We start from the raw sequence: 21632 nt of genomic DNA, 5'->3' as shown, positions 1-21632 counted from the left end.
TTCCATCTCTGTTGAGGAAGAATGTTCTGCAGTGCTTTTAGGTGAATGCATGGTACCTCTTTTGGAGCCATCCCTTTTCTGCTAATAATTTTAGCTTAATTTAGAATAAATGGTAACAGAGTGAAATGTAGAACAGCCTTTACAAGTGCTGAGTTGTGACAGAAGGAAATGCAAAGAATTTTTACCTGCCTTTATTTTCCCAGTTTGCTTGCTTCCATTGTCTCCTGTGCAGATTCTAACAGAACTGGAACACAGCGGTGTTGGCAGGATTAAAGAGCAAAGTGCCAGGATGTTGGGTCACCTGGTTTCTAATGCTCCACGCCTCATCCGTCCGTATATGGAACCTATCCTTAAGGTAGGATCTCTACATTTCCTGGTGACTTTGGAATGAGATGACTCAGCAAGTGGTTACATGACCCTCAGGAGCTGCAGTTCTTTTGCTTCATCATAGCAGGAAAAAAACAAATTGGTGTAGATGTTACCCTCACTAATGCATGTAGGTGACAGTTTAGCCCAATTTAATTCCAGATTTGCATAAAGTTTGTGACACCCAAGTTTCTTTTACTGTTGAAATTCTCACTAGATGCATTGTGGGGTCAATTTCAGGTGTAAACAAAAGGTAATTTTGAGTACTCTTTAAACACATTCTAATTTGTCCCACTGTCACCCATCAGGCACTGATTGTGAAACTGAAAGATCCTGATCCAGATCCCAATCCAGGTGTGATTAACAATGTCCTGGCTACCATAGGGGAGCTTGCACAGGTAGGGATATACCACAGGTACCTCTTCACCGTGCTTGTTAAGGTTTTGGCAATGCCAGATGAAGGATGAATTTTTGTCTTTCAATAGGTCAGTGGGCTGGAAATGAGGAAGTGGGTGGATGAGCTCTTCATTATAATTATGGACATGCTACAGGACTCCTCCCTGCTGGCTAAAAGACAAGTAAGTGTTTACAACTGTACTAAATTTGACAGCTGCTGTGACCAGAGCTGTAACAAAATATCCACACATCCCATCATAGCTGCTAAAATGAACCTTTAAATCACTCAAGTCTCTCCTGCAGAGTTACACTTAGGGCACACAGGTGAGGGATTGCAGTGCCTGTTGTGACATAATACAGAGCTGTTAAGAGGAAAAACAAGAAGGAGGAAAAAGCTGTTTTTATTGGAAGGCTTGGACTCACTGAATTGAATGCTTATTTGAATTGTACCCCTGAGTGAGAGCAATTGTGACAGCCTAAGATATTGTTGATTATTACTTTCTTTACTATTGCTTATTGAAAAATGTTCTTTTAAGGGCTTTCCAACCATGGAAACACATTGCAGTGTGACCTTAAAATGCTCAAAGAAACTTTACGGAAGTTGAATGACTGATGTACCAGAAGGCATAATAAATTCCCTGGTCAAAACTAATCTTCTCTGGGCTTTATCTTTGTAGGTGGCTCTTTGGACACTGGGGCAGCTTGTGGCTAGCACTGGTTATGTGGTAGAACCATATAGGAAGTACCCAACTTTGCTGGAGGTGCTTCTGAACTTCCTGAAGACTGAGCAAAACCAGGGCACCCGCAGAGAGGTATGAACATGAAACTATAATACAGCCACTTAGAAAACCTTTTTGGGAAGAGAGAGCTGCCAAATAAATGTGCCTGCATAGATTTGAGGCAGGGAGGGAGAGATCATTGTTGTGGCTGAGCAAAATACAATAAGCAGAATTAAGAGAGTGCATGTGCAAGCCAGTGAAACGGCCTCCAGCAGCTGGATGGAAAGCACTGTTATTTCCAGGCAGTCACTTTAGTTCCAGATTTTCCCTCTTAAATCATCAGGATCTTTTCAAATATGGGGATTTGAGTGTTGTCTTTGGCCTTAGTGATGAAGTTCTGGTGAATGTTCTTTGTCTTTTCAGGCTATTCGTGTGTTAGGGCTGCTGGGTGCTTTGGACCCTTATAAACACAAAGTGAACATTGGCATGATTGATCAATCTCGAGATGCTTCAGCCGTTAGCCTCTCGGAGTCCAAATCCAGCCAGGATTCTTGTAAGCATCTCAATTTCTGTCAGATTGATAGCTTTATGATCTACAAAGAGATCTTGACTGTTTTGTTACCAGTTTGTCTCCTCTTCCTAAAAACTCGTTAGTGTATATGTTTTCAACTTAAACTCAGATGTTCCTGAACCCATATTCAAGACAGTTTAATACCTAGCTTATGACACTGCCTTCTTTCTCCTAGCGGACTACAGCACCAGTGAGATGTTGGTGAACATGGGGAACCTCCCTCTGGATGAGTTCTATCCAGCAGTCTCTATGGTGGCACTGATGAGAATTTTCCGAGACCAATCCTTGTCCCAACACCACACTATGGTAGTTCAGGCCATCACCTTTATTTTCAAATCCCTTGGACTGAAGTGTGTGCAGTTCCTGCCCCAGGTCATGCCAACGTTCCTTAATGTGATACGGGTTTGTGATGGTGCCATCCGAGAGGTGAGTGTGCTAGGGACCACTTCTTCTTCCTATTCCACTGTCTGAAATTAAGAATCCATTTCCTTGAAGAGACTTGTGACTGGCTTTGGGCATTGCTGTGCTATGTGGTGATGCCAAGCATGCTGCCGAAGTGAGGTTCAGCTTTGCTTTTTCCCTCCTGCAAGCATTTACTGGAATGTCCAATGCAAACAATTTTTCTGCTTTTTATTGAAACAGCTGCTTTGAGCATAATCCTTGGAAGGCCAGTATTTGATTCTGTGTTTTCATCAAGCTGTTCTTGATGATGTTTCTTGTTCAGGAAAACACCTGTGCAGCTTCCAGAGCTTTCAGTGATCTCTGTGTTAATACTGTGTGGCAAACAGTATTATTAAATAATAAGGGTAGATTCTTCAAATTTCTGGTGCAACCGTGTACTTTGGCTCATCTCTGAGAAGGAAAACTCAATTTGATACAGTCTGCTAACATTTAGAGCAGCATGGGTGCTGATTCCAAAGCAGTGCTTTCTCTTCCTTCCCACTTAAGTTACAGTTATAGAAGGAAATGAGAATTGCGTGAAGATGATGATGGGCTTAAGGTTCACCAAACCAGAGATGGCTGCTGTTTGCCAAGGCTTTTCTTCAGGCAGCCAAACGCTCTGGGTTGTGAAGGGCAGTTTGTACTCGTTACTGCTGCTGTGTTTTATAGGTGGGATGGGTGCTCCCTTAGCAGAATCCCAACTCTGCTGTAGAACTGCTGTTTTCTCCCAGCCTGAACTACTACTCAGATTGGAAGGAAAACATCTCACATCTGGGTTGGCTGAGGTTCTAGACCTGACTGATCTAAGTTGCTTGAAAGCTATGCAGTTGTGCACACTCTGTTTAAAAATTTTCAGGTAAAAGAAGATGGTGAAAGTGTACTGGGGAGAAGAGCTGAGGTGGGTATGCATGACATAAAGCCTAAAAGAGGAAGGTCCTTGTCCTGTATGTAAGCATCCTCTCGCTACACCAAAAAATAGGCACAGTATGGGAGCTCAGAGTTCGTAATTGGTAAATGTATGTGTACTGCTCTAACTAAAGAAGCTGAGATTATTTCTTATTTAGTTCTCATGAAAGTGTTATCTCTTTTTATGAGCTCCATGTTGTATTTTGTGACTGTAGTCTTCAAAAACTGCATGAAGAAATGAAATTTAATGGATGATAACTTATATTTTCCTATTTTTCTAGAGAAAATAGACTATCTACATCAAAGTGATTTAGCCCATGTGATTTCATACCAATTTAAAGAGTAAATTCATTGTCACAACTGAATGTTTAAGATTGTATTGTGATAAAAGAAATTGCAAAACTGTCATAATGTATCCAAATAAAATTGTCTAAGTCAAAATTCTTCTTGGTGGTGAACAATGGATGGTGCAATCAACCATCATTTTAAAAAAATGTGGTGTTTCTGGCAAGGACCTAACTGCATTCCCCAGTAACTTTTCACCAATAGGTGGGGATGGGAAAGAGTACAAAAAGAGTATCTTAAAATGTATGTCAGTTTGGTTTTTAGGCAGGGGGAAAAGACTAGGGGCTAAATTTTTGGAAGCATCCTTCAAATCTAAATTACAGTGCTCTGTAATTGCGGTGTCTGTGCTTCCAAGTCTGTTCTGACACTATAGATTTGCTGGCACTTTATAAACCCTTGTTTGTGTGCTTGACTGACTGAGGCTTTGAGCTCACAAATTTTTTGATGCAAGCTGGGGGGAATAATATAATAATAAACCCAAAATCACTTTTCTTCCCCACTCCCCTCTTTAAAAACAGTAACAAAAATTAACCAAAACCCATAAAAACCCACAAAACCCCACCAACCCAAACTCCTGAGATGAAGCTGCCAAAAATTTAGCCCCAGATTTTAAGTACATAGGAGCTACGCATGCTATTGTTTGGTAAATGAGCTTGCAAATGCTGTGAAACTCTTTACCCCGTGGCTTTGGTATTTGGATAAGCTACACTGATTATTACCCATTTTTTCCTTCCAGTTCCTGTTCCAGCAGCTAGGAATGTTGGTGTCCTTTGTCAGAAGTCATATTCGGCCCTATATGGATGAAATTGTCACCCTAATGAGAGTGAGTACCATCTTTAAGCCAGTACTTTACTGTCACAGAAAGGTGGACAATGTTTATCAAATACATTATCAAAAGTAACAGTTACTTCATAAGTTCATAGGAAGTACAGAATTGCATATATTTGAAGTAATAACTGTATTGTGAAATACCATTTATTTTGAAGTCACAATATACATTATTGGTAGTAACTGAAGTAAGTGTAGTTTCAGGTTCTGGTAGTGACTGAGTTCTTTTTAGCACTTGGATTTTGTGCACTTACTACTTTCAGAAACATAGTTTTAGCAAAAGATGTCTGGAGTTCATAAGCAGGTGTAATTTCACATAATTTTCACTAAATGTTTGCAAACTCGTAGAAGGATTAGTAAAAATAAGTTGTCCAGAGGTCGTTTTCAACAACTGTAAATATACATGGAAGTGTAGAGTGTTTTACAAACAGAAAGTATAGTCCTTCCCTGCAATCTTGAATTTATCTACAGACTGTCTCCTACAGCTTTTTTTCTTGTAATTGGTACAGCTCAGCTGAAGAACTGAGCTGGATTTTTTTTTCCCCTTTTTTTCTTTCTTCTGTAGGACTTCTGGGTTATGAACAACTCCATACAGAGCACAATTATCCTACTTATCGAGCAGATTGTGGTAGCTCTAGGCGGCGAATTCAAACTTTACTTGCCTCAGCTCATTCCTCACATGTTACGAGTCTTCATGCATGACAACAGTCAGGGTCGCATTGTTTCTGTGAAGGTGAGTGGGGCTGCAGTAACTGCCTTGCTTTGGGCACTGCCCAGGCAGGTGTGTTCCCAGCATGCCCTGCTCAGCAGGGCTCCTTGCTTGTGTGTTGCACAATCAAATGGGACAGGTGCAGTTCAGCAGTGGCTTGGTGTAAAATGATGCAGACAGTTGTTTAAAGTGCAGGGTTGAAGCAACTTTTCACTGAATATTGACTTGTTTAAAATGGATCTCATCCATGACTTTGAGTCACACTGGGTCATTTTGGTTGAAGAACGTGATTCTCCCCTTTCTACTCTGCTCTTGTGAGACCCCACCTGGAGCACTATGTACAGTTCTAGTGACCTCAATGTAAGAAGGGCATGAAACTGTTGGAGCAGAGGAGGCCACAAAGTTGATAAGAGGACTGGAGCACCTCCCCCATGAAGAGAGGCTGAGAAAGTTGGGGCTCTTCAGCATGCAGAAGAAAAGGTTGTGTGGAGACCCAGTATATGAAAGGAGCTATAGGGCTGCCAGAGAGATACTCTTTGTCAGGCCCTGTAGTGACAGGAAAAGGAGTAACAGGTACAAATTGAAAGAGGAGAAATTTAGGTTAGCTATTAGGAAGAAATTCTTTACTGTGGGGGTGGTGAGACACTGGAACAGGTTGCGTGTGGAAGTTGTGGATGCCCCAACCTTGGCAGTGTTCAGAGTCAGGTTGGTAATGGCCTTGAGCAACCTGGTCTAGTGGCTAGGTGCCCCTGCCCGTGGCAGGGGAGGTTGTGACTAGATGATCTTTAAGATCCATTCAAACCCCTTGACATTTTCCTCTTCTATGATTTTTCTTTCCAGCTACTTAATGCGATCCAGCTCTTTGGAGCTAATCTGGATGACTACCTTCATTTGTTACTACCTCCCATTGTAAAGCTGTTTGATGCCCCAGATGTCCCTGTGGTGGCTCGCAAGTAAGTGCTGGTGGCTTTGCAGTCTCTCTCTTTGCAGTTTTACCTGTGATATCCAACTTCTGCCGTGGATGAATGTTTACAGTGAAATACCACTTAGCCCCTTCCTCAGCTTTTCTGTGTTAAATCATTGTGGAAGGTTATTTTTGTTTGGACAGCACAGCACTGTTACTAGCTTTTTGGGGTTTTTTTTGTTTGTTTCTTTCTTTGGGGTTTTAAAAATTTTTTTTAAATTTTCTGATTCTCACCTGCCAGTATTTTAGTCACTTGCAAACTGTCCTGCAAGTACTGGCTGCATTAACAGAGTTCTGGTGGCCTGTTTTTCCTATTATTATTAATCTTAGAAGGACTGAGCACTCAAGTATTTTTCAGTCTTATTTCTTCTTTCTTAACACTCTGAGAGATAAGTTCTTCCCTCTTTTTTCTCTGACTTTAGAGCTGCTCTAGAAACAGTGGACCGCTTGACAGAATCCCTGGATTTCACGGATTATGCATCACGGATTATTCATCCCATTGTACGAACACTAGATCAGAGCCCTGAGCTACGAACAACTGCAATGGACACCCTTTCCTCTCTGGTGTTTCAGCTGGGAAAGAAGGTAATATTGTTCTTTGGCTTGAAAACTCACAGAATGTGTGACTGTCCCAAAGATCAAGGCTTTAAAGTTGAAGTTTTGTAATGTACTGGATTTTCAAGAGAACTGGTTTTTCTTCTCTTCATTGTTTCTGGAATTGGGAGTTACTGAAATCAAACTGTCAGAATTGGTTTCATATCAATGAAACAATGTGATGGAATTTTACTGCTCTTGGTGCTGCTGAGTAACAAGTTTATGATGCATTCCCTTGTACAGTACCAAATTTTTATCCCAATGGTGAACAAAGTCCTAGTGCGACACAGAATTAACCATCAACGCTATGATGTTCTCATCTGCAGAATTGTAAAGGTAAGTTGACAAGTATACAGTTTTCACTTTTGGGATGTTGTCACGTTGAAACATGTAGCTAGAATCTTCACTTGGAGTTACTCATAAAATGAGGAATGGTTGTTGCTCTATTTCTGTTTGAAGTGCAGCTTTTTAAGGAGACTTTGAGATTGCATTGGGAAAATTTTTGTCTACTGGTATTAAATATTTCCTATAGAAAAATAGTGGCAAGTTCTAGGGAAGAACTTAGACTTGTAGCCAGTGTCATTACTATTCTTCTTCTTGGTAGTTCTTAAATGTTGATTTATCCTATTTTTTCCATGGTTTCAGGACTTGAGGAGACCTTGTTATCTCTGTTCTGTAGAATGTTATTTCATTTCTGTAGAATGTCTTACATTTTAAAAATTTAGTAACTGGTTTACAATTTGTGTGGAACAAGCAACCAGCAAGTCAAATAGGCAGGAGTGCTTGTTTTAATGTACATTATTTTGGCTTTTTATACTAGCAGCTAAGAGTTCTTAACAGCTACCTTGAGTAGCAAAGGATATTGTTTAGAGTTCTCTGGCTTATAGGGTGTAATCATTATAATGAAACATGGTTATTTGCTTCACAGATTTTGCTGTAAGATATTGCTGCAAGTGCTCTGACTTCATGATCTGTTCGGCTTGTAGAGAATTGCTTCTGTATGTGTAGGTGTGATCTTCACTGTAAATCAATTATTGTAGGGTTACACTCTTGCTGATGAAGAGGAGGATCCCCTGATTTATCAGCATCGAATGTTGAGAAGCAGCCAGGGAGAAACTTTGGCCAGTGGTCCTGTGGAAACAGGTCCCATGAAGAAATTACACGTGAGCACCATCAACCTGCAGAAGGTAAGACTGGAGCCTTCACAGCATGAATTTTCTACTGAAGGGAGGAGCTAATGTGTCACACTGAAGGAGTTTGCCTGGTGCATGTGAACTACATTTATTTATATTGCTTTTATGTTGCTTTTCTATTCTGTACAAAACTGAGGTCAAACTAGTGAGGTCAAAGACTCTTTAAAATTAAAAGGTGCTGAGCAATTTTAAAGATAGGAGACTTTGAACTATTAGACTGTTAATAGCTTTGAAGTAATCATTACACTTGTTAAGTATGAACAAGACTTTCTAGATCACAGTGAATAATCTCTCCCTATTAGAGACATCTATTTCAGAGCCTCTGCCTTTTTTAGTATTTTTGCTTTTGCTCCTCTTCTGTCTTAGTTTTATATTTTCTTGAAGGCAGAACTTAATAGCTGAGCACTGGCTAGTTTGAACAGTACGTACATGCAGCACTCAGTAATGGGATGGATTGGTTTGAAAATGCTGGACTTAAAAGTGTAATTCTAAATGCATCAAGTATTTTTAAGCTGATGTTTCCAACTGTGGCTTCAGCTCTACATGTATTTTTGTAGAGAAAGGATTGTTCATGTTAAATACTTGCATGTCATGACAGGAGTACATTTAGGGAAGATTTCTTAGACATGAGACTTGAGTACTGCAGATTACCTGGTAAAGGTGATGGATTTCAGAAAATTGAAGATGGATTCTCAGCATGTGGTTTAGAGCTGTAAAGGAGTAATGCTGCCTGCTGATGGATTTCTTCTGCTCTTGGATAGTGCTTTGTTTGGTAGGTGAATTGTCTTCCTTTGTACTGCAGGCCTGGGGAGCAGCAAGAAGAGTTTCCAAAGATGACTGGTTGGAATGGTTAAGAAGACTGAGTTTGGAGCTGCTGAAAGATTCTTCCTCACCATCCCTGCGCTCATGTTGGGCCCTGGCTCAGGCCTATAATCCCATGGCTCGGTACAGTATTTCTGGATTTTTATCTCACTTGAAATGGCAGATGCAAGCCAGATACTATAAGGAAAAAATAAAGTTATTTAGAAGCTCTTAGGTTTCATAAATATAGTTCCTGCTTTGGGATAAATGAAAGAGCCAACATCTTGATTTCATTTCTGCCCTTCCTAGTTGGCTGCTCCATGATGTGCACAAAATCTTTCATTGGAATTCTGCATATTAGTCTAGAAATAAGATAAGGCAAATAAGTGAAGCTGGAAAAACAGCAGAGTATGAAATAGTTTCGAGTATTTACTGTGGGGAATAAAAATGCCTTTGAGTGGAATAAGCTGCAATGCTTTTTTGCAACCAGCATGTTTGGAGAAACTTTGATAGCATGTGATAGTACAGTATTTCTATTATTGTAGTATACCAGCCTATTCTTTATTTTTTAAATAAAGGTTTCACAGAAGTTAGCTTTATAAGAACTAATTACTATTTATTGCAGGTAGGCATGTAGGTGTATTTTGTAGCTCTCTTTCTCTGAATAAGAAGGTGAGCCTATTGTCAGACTTTTTCCTCATGAGTCCCCACCTCTCACTGTCTTCTGTGTTCCTCCCCAGAGACCTCTTCAATGCTGCTTTTGTTTCATGCTGGTCTGAACTGAACGAAGACCAGCAGGATGAGCTGATCCGAAGCATTGAGTTGGCCCTGACTTCTCAGGATATTGCAGAAGTCACTCAGACTCTACTGAACTTGGCGGAATTCATGGAGCACAGTGACAAGGTAGAGATGCTGTTGGGCAGCTCCTCCTAGTGCTGGCTTGGTGGCTACTCTGTGGAAGGGGTGTGACAAGTTCATGACTAGTTTGTAATACTTATCCTGCTTTTGATGTGTGTGCTCCTTCCCAGGGCCCACTGCCTTTGAGAGATGATAATGGCATTGTCCTTCTGGGGGAAAGAGCTGCCAAATGTCGAGCATATGCCAAGGCTCTTCACTACAAAGAGCTGGAATTTCAAAAAGGTCCCACCCCAGCTATTCTAGAGTCTCTCATCAGGTAGGACCACAACTGGTGAGATTTCTGCTCTTGCAGTAGCTACAATTTAAGATACCACTAGGATTAATCCAGGCAATTCTTAGGACTTTAGTCTCTGTCACAAGATGTAGTTAAACTACCTGCAAATGTGCACTTTTATCTGCTGATTTCTGTCCTTCTACTGTGTGGTTAGAACTATGATAGAAGCCCAGGGAAGTTTTGCAGGAAGAAGTGCAGGAAAAAGTTCTGATTTCCCCTTCTCACCCTTCAAGTTCACTATGGAATTTCATTAAATGGCTGCAGGTTAAATGAGACAGATTTCTACACCTGCATTATAAATAAGTCAGAAAAGTTGAAGTTCTTAATTAAAATTTCTCATCACATTCTGCTGATTTAGCTTAGATAGGTCTAATTGCTTATATGTGAAATAGAAGATATGATAAAGTATGTGTTGTTTCTGAGCTTTGTCAGCAACACAGATGTTAGCCTGAAATACCTGCACAGGATTTGGTGCTTAACTACATATTTTAAAATGTGGATCTCTGTTCCATATCACAGAAATGTTAGCTTAGCTATTTAAGATGAAGAAATTGATCTTGGTTGAGCAAAAACTTAACTTTGTCTTTATGCAGTGAATCTTTCAACCCTCCTACTCCCTTGGAATTGTGTTTTCCAATTTTTTTTCTCCTCTTTTATTTTTTCACCCTTTGTTCTGCCTCATGTCATTGAAGAAAATACAGAATTCAGTGTATTTTTTTTCTTGGTTTCAGTTGCTCATGCAGTTGTTTCTTTGTGTATCAAAAAGCAAGGAGCAAAAAATTGACATAAAGCACGCTTAAAAATGAAACAATTTATTAGAAAGGAAAAAGTTTTAGAAACCTTTAAAAATCCATTTTATAGACCACAGTTAAAATAGTTCCAATCATAGGTCCACACAGTTGAAATTTGCAGTATGAATAGTTGAACACATGTAAATTCCCAAGACACCTTTATCTTCCATTTCACACAAGACTGAACAATCTAATCTAGGTTCAAACTCTCTTCAAGGTGAATAAAAATAGATATATTAATGATAACGATCTCTTCCAACATATTCAAACAATGGTAGGGCTATAGGAGGAGTCTCATTTTTTTTTTTAAAACTGTTATCTTTAACATTGTGTTATGCAAGGGAGAAGTGTACTATTTTTGACAGCCCATCTCTAGGTAACTTCCAACTGGGGTAGCTTTCAAAACAGATTTTGATACTTTTCAGTCTGCTGTGCTACTGAACATCCCCTTACGTTGAAATAACTGTTGGCGCTTAGGGATTCTCTGGTGTGTACTAGTGTTCTGCTCATGACTACAGTCATTTTAAGTGTTGGAGTTGAGTTATTTGGCTGGGTCTGGACTTTTTTGGCTAACCTGCTGTTCACTCTCAGCCTTACTGACATACAGCATGTTTATGTTCTAACCTGAACATAATTTGGGGACAGCCCAGAAAGTTGTTTTTCTCGTTTAACAGCATTTAGGTGATCTGTGTGAATAGAAATAAACATCAGAGCGCACATGGGACAAATCCTCCTCCAGTGTTACTATCTGTTAGGGCAGCCTTCAGTGGGGATTATTTGAGGCAGCAGCAGGAGGTGGCAGTAAACCTTCAGGGAGGAATCTGGACAATGCTAATTAATGCAACACTTTTGAGCTTTGTTCTTTCATCTGTGGGAAAGTAAGCCACTTACACACTAAAGAAAGGTGCATCAGGGACACTTCTGACTGATTCCTCTGGCTTGAAATGAGTCTATAACTTTTGTGGTTTGAGTACTTTCTGAAAGGAGTTGCTCAGCACTGCTTGCTCCAGACACTGAAGGAAAGGCAACCAAGAGGCTTTTGCTTTTCAGTCCCTGCCTATCTGGTTAATAATACTAAGGCAACCCAGTAGTCACACTGTTAGTGAAAACACACCCGTAGGTTTTCTGAAGGTGCTATAAGTGCGTTCAGTTCTAACCTATTCTAACACAATATTTTTCCCTTTGGAAAGAGCCTGAAAAGGAGGAAATAAGCCTGAGCCCTGATAATACTAAATACTAATAAATGCTGTGCCTGGTATCACAGCATTTGTGTACATCACCAGTACATAGCTGTTGCATGTATTGGATGAAATGAAAAACTATTTGGCTGTTCATTGCGCACCTTTTGCATGATGGCATCATGTAGCTGTACAATCAAAGGGTGATTCCTTCTATGGTTTGAAATCCTCTGGCCGGATCTTCATCTCCGCTCTCTTGAGTGAATAGGTTGATCCATGCCATCCATACCAGGTGATGCCATCCATGTTCTTGGTGTGTTCTCCTTTGCGGTAGTAAACCCCGTTGAGATTGGAATCTGTGCAGCAGTTGTACCAATATCCACCTTGTTGGGAAACAAATTAATAGATTCCTGGTGAGTCATTTGTATTAATGATTACTACTTTTTCTGGCAGACAGTGAGCAGAATGCAGCATTTAATCCCTGAAGTTTAGGACTCTAATAGTTGGGATTGCAGGTAAATTCAAAACTTAACATAGATATTTAGGAACTTAAAGGCGTTACAGTTCTATAGTCAAATTAGTCCAATAGCTTTTCATTTAGTTGCTCATTCCTCTGAGAATATTTCCTTGACATGTTTCTGACTCTGACTCAGTGAGTTAGCATAGGAAATGAATCTGGGTAATTCACTAGAGCATCTTAAGGTGTTTAAAAAGTTCCTGAACTCAAATAAAAATACTAAATTAAATGACGAGAGTAGCCTCATTTGAGTCTTGTAATAAGGTGTGAATAAAGATCACAAATCAACCTGAATGTGGAGGTGAATATAGGAGAAGAATTACAGGTGCCTAATATTACAACTTGAAAACGTACGAAAAAATAAGAACCTGATAGATATTAAGGAATAACTTCCTGTATCACTGTATTGCATCAGCATGTGAGATAGTCTGGCAGATACTATTATGGGCTGGGTAACTGTGTGTAGGTGAGAGCACATAAAGTTATTTAAGAGTACCGATGTCTGTAATACACAGTCTGGCTCTTTGTAAATGAGCTTTAACTGCCAGATTTCCCACATAAGTGTATTTTCCAGAATTGGTCACTTCTCCCTTGATTTACCATTCAGATGTTACTAGTTGCACAGAAAGAGGGAGTGTTGGGCTCTCTAAAACTGACCCAAGCAGCTCTCTTGGGACGGGAAGGGGTTTGTGTGTTTTACCTTTACGGAACTGGGCACAGTCATCCACACACTTGTCATTGTCCTTGTCCTTCGTGCTGAAGGCCGTGTTGTTGTGGTACCGCAGGGAATCCCGTCCTGTGTTCCCGGTGTAATTCCCCACAAACAGCCGGTAGCTATTTATTTCATTGCTAAGGGTGAATTGCTGGTATTGGGCATAGCGTGTGTTGCCTTCCCAGTCCTGCACAGAACACAGGAGAAGAAATCAGTCCAATTAGAATGGTTATGAAAAGACTCCAACATCCATGGTTATATACATATATTTTTACTATCTTGGACTGCAGAAACTGCTCTTTTAAGGCAAAGGAACTTTCCTTTGCAAAGCATGAAACTTCAAGTCTTACCTGCACTGGTATTGTACAATATGTCAGAAACCTGATGTGCAGCTCTTGCATTCAAAATCCTTGTGTCAGCATGCTGCCTCAAGTAATGTTTTCTCCTCTCTGAAGCAGTGACTTTTTGATATAAAGCCTTTCAGTTTATACATATCCCATCCCTCACAGCTATTGTGCCAGCTATAAACTAGTCCAAGTCAAACCCAAGCCTTTAGCAGACTGAAGAAACTGAGGGTAAAGCAATGCAAATTCTTGTACCCAGGCTGGAAGGAAGTGCTGCACAATGAAAATACTCAGAGGCTTGAAAACTTTATGGGACATCTCTTTTTGAATTTTTAAATCTCAGATGGTCAGCAGTTTGATCTCTGTTTGCAGTGGCTTTTGCAGGATTTCCTAGAACCACACGCGTTCTGAAGACGCAATCTGTGTGCAGACAGAAAGTTGTGCCACTGCACAGGAGAGAACATACTTCTGTCTTGTGTTTGAATGTATCTCTAGATTGATCCTACTTCCTCCTCCTGTAATTAAAGCATGCAAATCCTTTGGGCCTCCTACAGAGATAGGAGATGGTATCTGGTACTGGGGAATCACTTTGTACAAAAAGCCTTTTGCTGCTGAAATTAAGAGCTTATTAATTACCTCCAACTCTACTCTCAGAACAGTGGGGCGTCTTGAAAGTCGGTAGATATTTTCATTTCCCAGCCAAAAATCTCCCCTAATATTGCCAAATCCTTCCCTGTATTGTTTCCAGTCCCTATTGAACGATGTCAAACCAACTTTACGTCTTTGGATGATAGTCCAGCCACCTCCATCTGTCTCCATATCACAGAACACCTTGAATAGAAAAACAAGGCAGTGTTTACTTGTCAGTAGACTTAAGAAGGTTCAGTTCCCTTAACACAAGACATTGTTCCAGATTTCACAACCTAAAGAAATTTCTATTTTGTTTAAAATCCATGGCAAAAAATTATTAGATAAACCCTTTTTCTATTTTCCCTCTTAAGTGTACGCTTTCTCCTTCCTTGAAGTTTGCTTACGTAAAGATGCTGATGGCAAGTGCAAGGTAGCAAAACTTAGTGTGTGCTCTTTTCATCTCTGTAGAGAAGTATTTCTTGATTCTATTTTTAAAAACATATACATTGTGTACTAAACATCCTTACCTCCAGCTCTGGAATTCCCAAAAATTCATCAGGAGGTAGCTTGTAAACACCAGAAATTCGGTAGTTCCTCTGGTAAAGTGATGAGCAGTCATAAACAGCATCTACTTGAATCAGAACCAGAAAGTGAGAATCTGAGCAGAAAGAACTCCTCTTCTGTGAAGGTGGTTTCTGCAAAGTTTGTTTTGTAATACAAGGAGTAATGAAGAAGGCTTTCCACAAATCAAATGTTTTCCTGAAATGGCTTAGTTTTGAGTATGCATTGGCAAAAGGTGTTGTAACACTGGGATTTTGTGATTTTTATTAATTTATTTATTTTAATTTTTTTTTAACCTCTGCTATGCAAAAAGACATCTCTGCTTTCTCTTCACATTGCCTGTGTGTCTGTGCTGGAAGGTATATTTGCTGACCCTCTCTCTCAGTAAGAAAGACTTATCTAATGGGATGGCCAGGCCTGCTGCCAGGTGTCTGTTTTGAGTGTGTGAACATGTTGGCCAAGCTTGTGGATGAGGGATATTTGTTCAGCCCTTTCTGCACTGGTGTCTGTGACAGAGAAGGTGCCTTTTAGCTGTAGTCAGTCTGTGAAAGCCTCTTTTCCTCCTGGTGCAGGAACTGACTTGAAAATGGTAAAATGCACAGCTATTCTGAGGAGGATAAATGAGCTGAAGCAAGGCTTTATCCTGTCTGACAGTTTTCAAAAATGTCTCTTACCAGATGAGGTGAGACACATCTGTCTTAAATACCTTCTGGGCCAGTTTCTGCTGTGTGTTACTGTTTTTTCTACAGCTTCAAAGAAACTTGTTAATGGTGTGACTTTTTTTTTTTTAAGGCCTACTGTAAATAAGGATGTGTCAAAACTAACCAGGTGGAACTATTTTAGAGGAAGAATTAAGTAAATAGATTTAGAAGTTTTTCCTTAACGTTAAAAAAAAAATCCAAATGAAGTTTTTTGGCAAACCCAACTGAGACTGAGATTTAAGCTCTTTTCAGTGAATTTCATTTAAAGAGAAAAGTCAACAAAGAGGATGCTTTCTTTTAGAAGTGCCTTTCCAGGTAGTTGATCTAAAAATGCACCTGCATTCCACATTTAGTACAGGCCTGTGCAATCACTATGTGCAGTGAAATTTTCCCTCAGGGAAGAGAATTTTGAAGAATTTAACTGGTCCGGCTAGGTTTATATTACAGTTTGTATCTTGCATCATCTATAGCCTTGAATTTTTAAGAACTATCATTCAAAAATAATGAATCACTCTTTTTTACTCTGGTTCAGAGACAGTTGTAAAGATACAATTACAAATCTTCAGTAATTCCTGGAGAGCATTTCTAATTGTTTTAACAATTTCTAGTCTTCTGTCAGCACTGTGAACTCAGAGGTTATTACTGCCAGAGCCATTCCCTTACAAAGACAGCTCCCATTCTTTTAGGATTGGTGCTGTAGTGCTCAGAAAATGAAATGCTGGACTGAATATGAAATGTAGAAATGCAGTACCTGTTCAGTTTCTGCACTCCCTGAGAACAGACATAGATATAACAATACAGATGAACAAATTCAAACTAGTTTTTTCAGGATCACTGCTTAAGCAGCAGTGTTCAGTAGGCATACTTGCTAACCACATTAGCGGGACATGCTAGCACTAGGAACTAGTCATTAGTTGTGCATTGAGAGGTGTATCTGGGAGCTTGGTGACTCCCTCCTTACCAACTGATGTTTGTGTGACCGTCTGAGCTGCCTGGAGTTGCATGATGTCTATCTGGTTGTTCATTTCGGAGTATTTGCTCTCAGCGTCGATGAGGCGGGACTCCATCTGCTTGGTGCTCCCTTCCAGCTCCATCACCTGCATCACCACATTCGCCCAGTCCCCTTCCTGCTTCTTGCTCAGCTCCTGCAGCATTCTGCTGAGGTTGGCTACCTGCAGCTTGAGCTCCTTGATCTCCTCACAGCAGCCTGGCATCTTCAATTGTGCATTCCCATTGATCATTCTCCTCTTGGGAGGCTTCTGCAGCAGTGCTGGGTAGATTGCCACAGACACGGTGACAATGCAGAGCCATGCCAGCTGAACTGTGGGTCTTGCTGGCATTTTTGCTTACAGCAACAGAAACCTCCCGGCTGACTACAGTAGTCTGAATGCAGCTGGGGTAGGTATGAAATTTCCTGCAGCAGCCTTGTACCTTCCTTGCTTCCAATGAAGTGAGTCTCTGAAGGTGGAGCCTGAAGAAGTGGCTTTTTTTCAGACCCCTCCTGTCAGAGTCTATGCACTTTAGAAGTCTGTCTCAAAGCATCTTATATACTATTTTTCTGTTTACTTCCACCCCCGAAACTATGAAGAGCTTGCTGGCCCCTCCCAGTTCATCTGTTCATATCAGGTGTTTACAGGGTGATATTGGAACAGGTTTCAGCCAGGAACTGTTGAGCAGAAGAGACTTCCCTCAGTTCTGTCTTGAAGGGGTGTAGGAGAAGGCTAGGAAATGAGGAGAATTTCCAGCAATTATTGCCTATTGGATTGGAGCCCTCTTGATGACTAGTTCTGGCAGTTACTAACATGAGAGCATTAGAGATGCAGAATGTGAAAAGGCTGCTCAAAATGGGTGAGTTTATAGAAGTTCAAGGACGGTAACTCCCTAGAAGGTAGCCCTGGCTGCTACAAGTTGTAGTAATATATTCCCCAGAAGTTGTAGGGGGTAACTCTATGCTTGCAGTATTTCTTAATTTAGACAATACTTTAGCAAATTAGTCAGTTAAGCATTTAATCCTTTTCTCTCTGGACACTGGGGTCTCGCACTATTAATGTTGTAAAATCCAGTGCTGTTCTTTTAGAGGTGGGATATCTGAGGGTGAGATGGAATGAAATCTGCAGAATGTGTAAGTAAAAACCCACTCTTCTGTTTATTCATAGTGAGCAAGTGAAAGGATATTAAGTAATGGTGAGAGTCTATCTAAAATTGACACAAGATGGTTGTTTTTACAGGCAATGTGATCTAACTCCAGTGTTATGGAGGCCAGTTTATTAATAGGATTTTGAGAGGAAAATCTATGGGTAATCAAAACATTCACAGTTATGTAAAGAGTAGATTTTAGAGTAAATCTTAAAACTTTTATAGACATTCAGAGTGTTGGTCCAGTCTCAGCTGGCTGAGATGGCAACTTCCTCTCCTCTTTCATATCTTTTTACCAGTTCAGAATTTTATTATAGCAGTTTGATCCCCAAATAAAACCATTTCAGCAAAGGTGCAGACTTCTGCAAAAGGTCTGCAGGCTTAGTTCTAGATCCTTCAGGATAAGTTGTTTCTCCCCAGACCAGCTGCTCTGTGATTGCCTAACATGTGGGTTCTTGCATCTTCCTGCAAAAGTTCTGATTATGATAATAGGCAGAAATAAGATGAAATAAAGGATTAAATGCCTCATATATCTGCTCCTTGCATAAAAGCTGTGAAAGCTTCTTGATGTCCAAGGAAACAAGAAAGCTAATCTTGCACCTCTTACAAAGGACATTAGGGCAAACCCAACTGACACTCACTATCCCATCTTGGCTTCTTTTGCTGATCCAAAGTGGCTGCAGGATTTCTGCTTGATTAGGAACCATTAGAAAAGCCTTGCTGACATTTGCTTTTAAATAGAAAGCCCAATTGCTTGTTGATGCAGTTTCTCTCCCTCCTCAGCGCTGCTACACTTGTTGCTTGATGCTTTGTTATTGGCTATGATTTGCACTGGGGCTGACTAATAGTTTTTCTCCAAAAAAGACCCACAAGAGTGCAAAGATTTTGGGAGATGAAGGCATCAAAGCACTGCAGGAGTGGACTATGAATACAGGTGTCTCATAAACCTGAATATTCATAGAGAAGGAAGAGGGGATCTTTAGGAGGAGGTCAGAATTAGAGCTCTCCAAACAAGCAGTTGTCTTGTGGGTGACTGACTGCCTGTGTGCTGTGCTCCAGAGAAAACCAGTGGGTCCATTGTGTCAGCTGGCGAGGACACTGTGTGGGATTGGTGAGCTGAGATATTGCTAGAGATACGCAAGTACAATTTGATTAAAGCACTGAGGGTACCTCCACAGCAGACCATAGGCTTCAGCCAATTTTTGTCATGGACATTCCAGAAACCTTCCATAGCAAAATTGCTTTTTATACTTCAGACCAGAAAGTGCCACTGCACACAGATGAAAGCCTGACCTTTTTGTTCTGCCTCTAATCCTGTCTGAGCCCTCTTCCAGCTGGAGCTTCTGTCATTCCCAGGGGCAAATTCTTCTCTGGCTTCCTGTGATGAGAAACATGTTTTTGTCAAAGTTGGAACAGAGAATAGGACAGGCCAGGCTCTGCTTCTCTGCCCCAAAAAGCCACCCTGCTAACACCTCCATTGTGTTACACAGGACTTCAATCCATTCTGCTCTTGCTCCCACTTACCATAACTCTCCTGTCTTAGGCAGATGTGGAAGAGGGGAGCCACTTGTAGGTTCATGCATTCCCTCTTTATACAAATTTTGGAAGGATCCAAGATTCAGTTGAACACACATGTTACAAAACACTGCAAAAAGACCTCCAAATCCCTTCTCTAAACTGAAGTATTTAATTGGAAATGAGACAGGGTTTTATTTTGTATTCAGCTTCTAATTTGTATATCTGAATGCAAGCCATCTTTCTTCTGGGTACTTTGATTTATCTGTTTTAAAAGAGAATACTCCGTTCTGTGTTAGAGGGTGACAACAGACATATTATGCAGGAATGGAAGAGAGCACAAATCTTCCCATCTGTCATTACTTTTGAGAAAGCATTAAAGGAGATTTGGGCAGAGATACCAGCCTTAGTGGAATTTGACTTTTTAATGAGTATTTGAAAGATAGGTCTTTCCCAGTTTCATGGAGAACTGAATGTGGTCACTGAGGCAGCAATAGCTACAGATGGTAGTCATTGACAGGTTAGGTCAGTAGTTGGAGCTGACAAAAGCTGTTCCACTGTTCTGTACTATTCTACTTACGATTATTTGGATCCTGTTACATTTTGTAAAGAGGTAAAGTTTGCAGCATAGCTGGGAAGAAATGAATTCTGTGATTACTGAGTGGGTCCTGTTCTTTCTTTTCCCCAATATTGATGGAGAAATTGAGCATTATTTGGCCTGAAATCCATCACCCTAGTTTTCCTCCATTATATTTTGTATGTGGAAATACTGTGGTACATGATAGCTAAAAAGACAAGATCCTAAGGTCAAGAACGAGACAAATCCTTTTTGACTTCATTCATTATGTAGTTCTGAAGTGGTTGGGAGAACTGAAGCTAAACATGGTTTCAATTTGTACGTGCCATATGTTTATAATGTTGATTGATTCTAAATTCAAATATATTAGTATTACTTGATCAGAACCAGTTATCTCCTGTCCCTGGAGGGCCAGATTAAATTAGAAGTGAGTTTAAATGATTGCCTTCTCTGGGAAGCTGTTCTGGCAGGTGTATGCGAAGCTGAGACAAGAAGAAAAGCTCAGTGCCCTGTGGCTATTTATTTGGTAGCCATTCATTGCAAACCTCTTAATATGCATCTGGCAAACGCTTAGAATCTGGCATTCCTCATGCTTGCTGAGGTGGCAAAGGCTCTCATCAGCTCTCAGCTGGCCCATCATGGAGTCCACACTTGGTTGGAGCTCTGAAATCCTGCTTTTCACTCCCAGGAAGTGAAACTGTTCACCTTTGGCTTTGGAGATGTTCATAAATGCTCCAACATTCACTCTGCTACAGCTTTATGGTCGGGACTGTGTTGTAAATCTCTGAAGTTATATGGGACAGGTGGAACAGGGGAGAGGGCTCAATGAGAAACAAAACACTGCTACTTCCTCCTGTCATTTGTGATTTCTTTTTTTATTTAAGGCATTCCCTCTTTGCATAACAAATCACAAAGACTAGCTCTGTGTTTCACCTTTTTTTTTGCTTAGCAATTTTTTTCTTCTCTGCTTTCTGGTTAATAAAAAATAGGTGATACAAAACCTTTTGCAGCCTAAGCAGCAGGGCTGGCTAAGAAATTTATTGTAACATTTTTCACTGATTTTTCTTTCACCTCTGATGAATGTTTTTATTTGATTTGCAAGCATTTATATCAAGATTGGGAATTTGTCCAGTTTTGATGCCTGTGAGAAATGTGGTATGTCCTTGTTGGAAGCCAAAGGGGCTGCTCTGGCCTGGAAGCACTTGACCATCACAACTCTTTATTGAAAACAGTTCTTTCCTGGTATCAGTTTCTCAAACATATTTGTTCCTGGAATGGGAATAATTTTTAGTGGCATGATGGACATGCATTGGTTTTCTGAGTTGTTTTGGGGACTGTCGGTTGTTTTCTGAGGTTTCTTGAGTCAAGGACTGGGGGATGCCTGAACACAAATAAATCACAGAACTGGGGAAAATGGCCAACAAAGCCAGTTCCTTTTGCCAGGGGATTATCTGTTCCCCCAAGTCTTCACAAAGTAGCAATGCCTTCCAATTCCAGAGGCAGCTCTCAGCACATCTTCAGAAGGAAAAACAAGCTTGACTGAGGCTGGTAAAATCTATCACATAGAGAATCTTTTTAAACAAACTTGAGGAGACTGAAAAAAAGAAGAGTTTGTCTTCTTGTCTAGACTCTGCATACAAGCTGCTTGATTGCAAAAATAACGTTTCTCTATTATGTTTTGGGATGTATTCTTGGCAATAGGAAATGTGTGTTTTCCCTCATGGATAAGTTTGGGACCACTTGAAAAGGCTTTATTAAAATAAAGGGGTTTTTTTTAATGAGACGATGGAGAGAGTCTGGTTGCTTCTGAGTTCTTGAAAATGTTATATATTTTGAGTGACAGAGAATATTGTCAATATCAAAGATAATGGAAGACAGAAAACTCCCAGGACTGCATAAAAGAGGACATTTCTAGTAAACATGACACATTTATGCCTTGGGTTTG

General features: G+C 40.3%; 2 protein-coding genes across 5 annotated transcripts in view; one reads left to right on the top strand and one right to left on the bottom strand.

The window, feature by feature from the left end:
- MTOR (mechanistic target of rapamycin kinase) overlaps nucleotides 1–21632 on the top strand; it is a 64574-nt gene that overhangs the window by 9698 nt on the left and 33244 nt on the right. For 2 of the 3 annotated variants that reach the window (XM_069034654.1, XM_069034655.1), the window contains exons 14-29: nucleotides 233–355; nucleotides 675–764; nucleotides 852–944; nucleotides 1440–1574; nucleotides 1905–2034; nucleotides 2228–2478; nucleotides 3350–3391; nucleotides 4481–4567; nucleotides 5138–5305; nucleotides 6122–6234; nucleotides 6668–6830; nucleotides 7083–7175; nucleotides 7880–8026; nucleotides 8835–8977; nucleotides 9574–9736; nucleotides 9862–10007. In XM_069034654.1, coding sequence (XP_068890755.1) covers nucleotides 233–355; nucleotides 675–764; nucleotides 852–944; nucleotides 1440–1574; nucleotides 1905–2034; nucleotides 2228–2478; nucleotides 3350–3391; nucleotides 4481–4567; nucleotides 5138–5305; nucleotides 6122–6234; nucleotides 6668–6830; nucleotides 7083–7175; nucleotides 7880–8026; nucleotides 8835–8977; nucleotides 9574–9736; nucleotides 9862–10007 — 2087 coding nt within the window. The remainder of the gene's footprint in view (nucleotides 1–232; nucleotides 356–674; nucleotides 765–851; nucleotides 945–1439; nucleotides 1575–1904; nucleotides 2035–2227; nucleotides 2479–3349; nucleotides 3392–4480; nucleotides 4568–5137; nucleotides 5306–6121; nucleotides 6235–6667; nucleotides 6831–7082; nucleotides 7176–7879; nucleotides 8027–8834; nucleotides 8978–9573; nucleotides 9737–9861; nucleotides 10008–21632) is intronic. The other variant, XM_069034656.1, reaches the window with a different exon arrangement.
- On the bottom strand, nucleotides 10923–16901 carry ANGPTL7 (angiopoietin like 7). 2 transcript variants are annotated; one of them, XM_069034870.1, is made up of 5 exons: nucleotides 16421–16901; nucleotides 14725–14828; nucleotides 14204–14398; nucleotides 13212–13410; nucleotides 10923–12377 (listed from the first exon to the last, which is right to left on the bottom strand). In XM_069034870.1, the coding sequence occupies exons 1-5, from the start codon at nucleotides 16797–16799 to the stop codon at nucleotides 12208–12210; spliced, it is 1047 nt and encodes a 348-aa protein (XP_068890971.1). In that variant the 5' UTR covers nucleotides 16800–16901; the 3' UTR covers nucleotides 10923–12207. The 2 variants fall into 2 exon arrangements, with proteins under 2 accessions (XP_068890971.1, XP_068890972.1); XM_069034871.1 differs by having other exon boundaries at nucleotides 14725–14825.

The sequence above is a fragment of the Aphelocoma coerulescens genome, chromosome 21 (assembly GCF_041296385.1).
Source record: "Aphelocoma coerulescens isolate FSJ_1873_10779 chromosome 21, UR_Acoe_1.0, whole genome shotgun sequence".
In the NCBI taxonomy this organism is placed as follows: domain Eukaryota; kingdom Metazoa; phylum Chordata; class Aves; order Passeriformes; family Corvidae; genus Aphelocoma; species Aphelocoma coerulescens.
This window is presented reverse-complemented; position numbering and strand designations above follow the sequence as displayed.

Bases quoted from the DNA above. Each gene is read 5' to 3' on its own strand.
- ANGPTL7 (XM_069034870.1), bottom strand. From the start codon at position 16,799: ATGCCAGCAAGACCCACAGTTCAGCTGGCATGGCTCTGCATTGTCACC. The intron at 13,411-14,203 runs GTAATTAATAAG...TGTTCTGTGCAG, and splicing joins TTCTGAGAGTAGAGTTGGAG to GACTGGGAAGGCAACACACG. The intron at 12,378-13,211 runs GTAAAACACACA...TTTCCCAACAAG, and splicing joins CTGTGCCCAGTTCCGTAAAG to GTGGATATTGGTACAACTGC.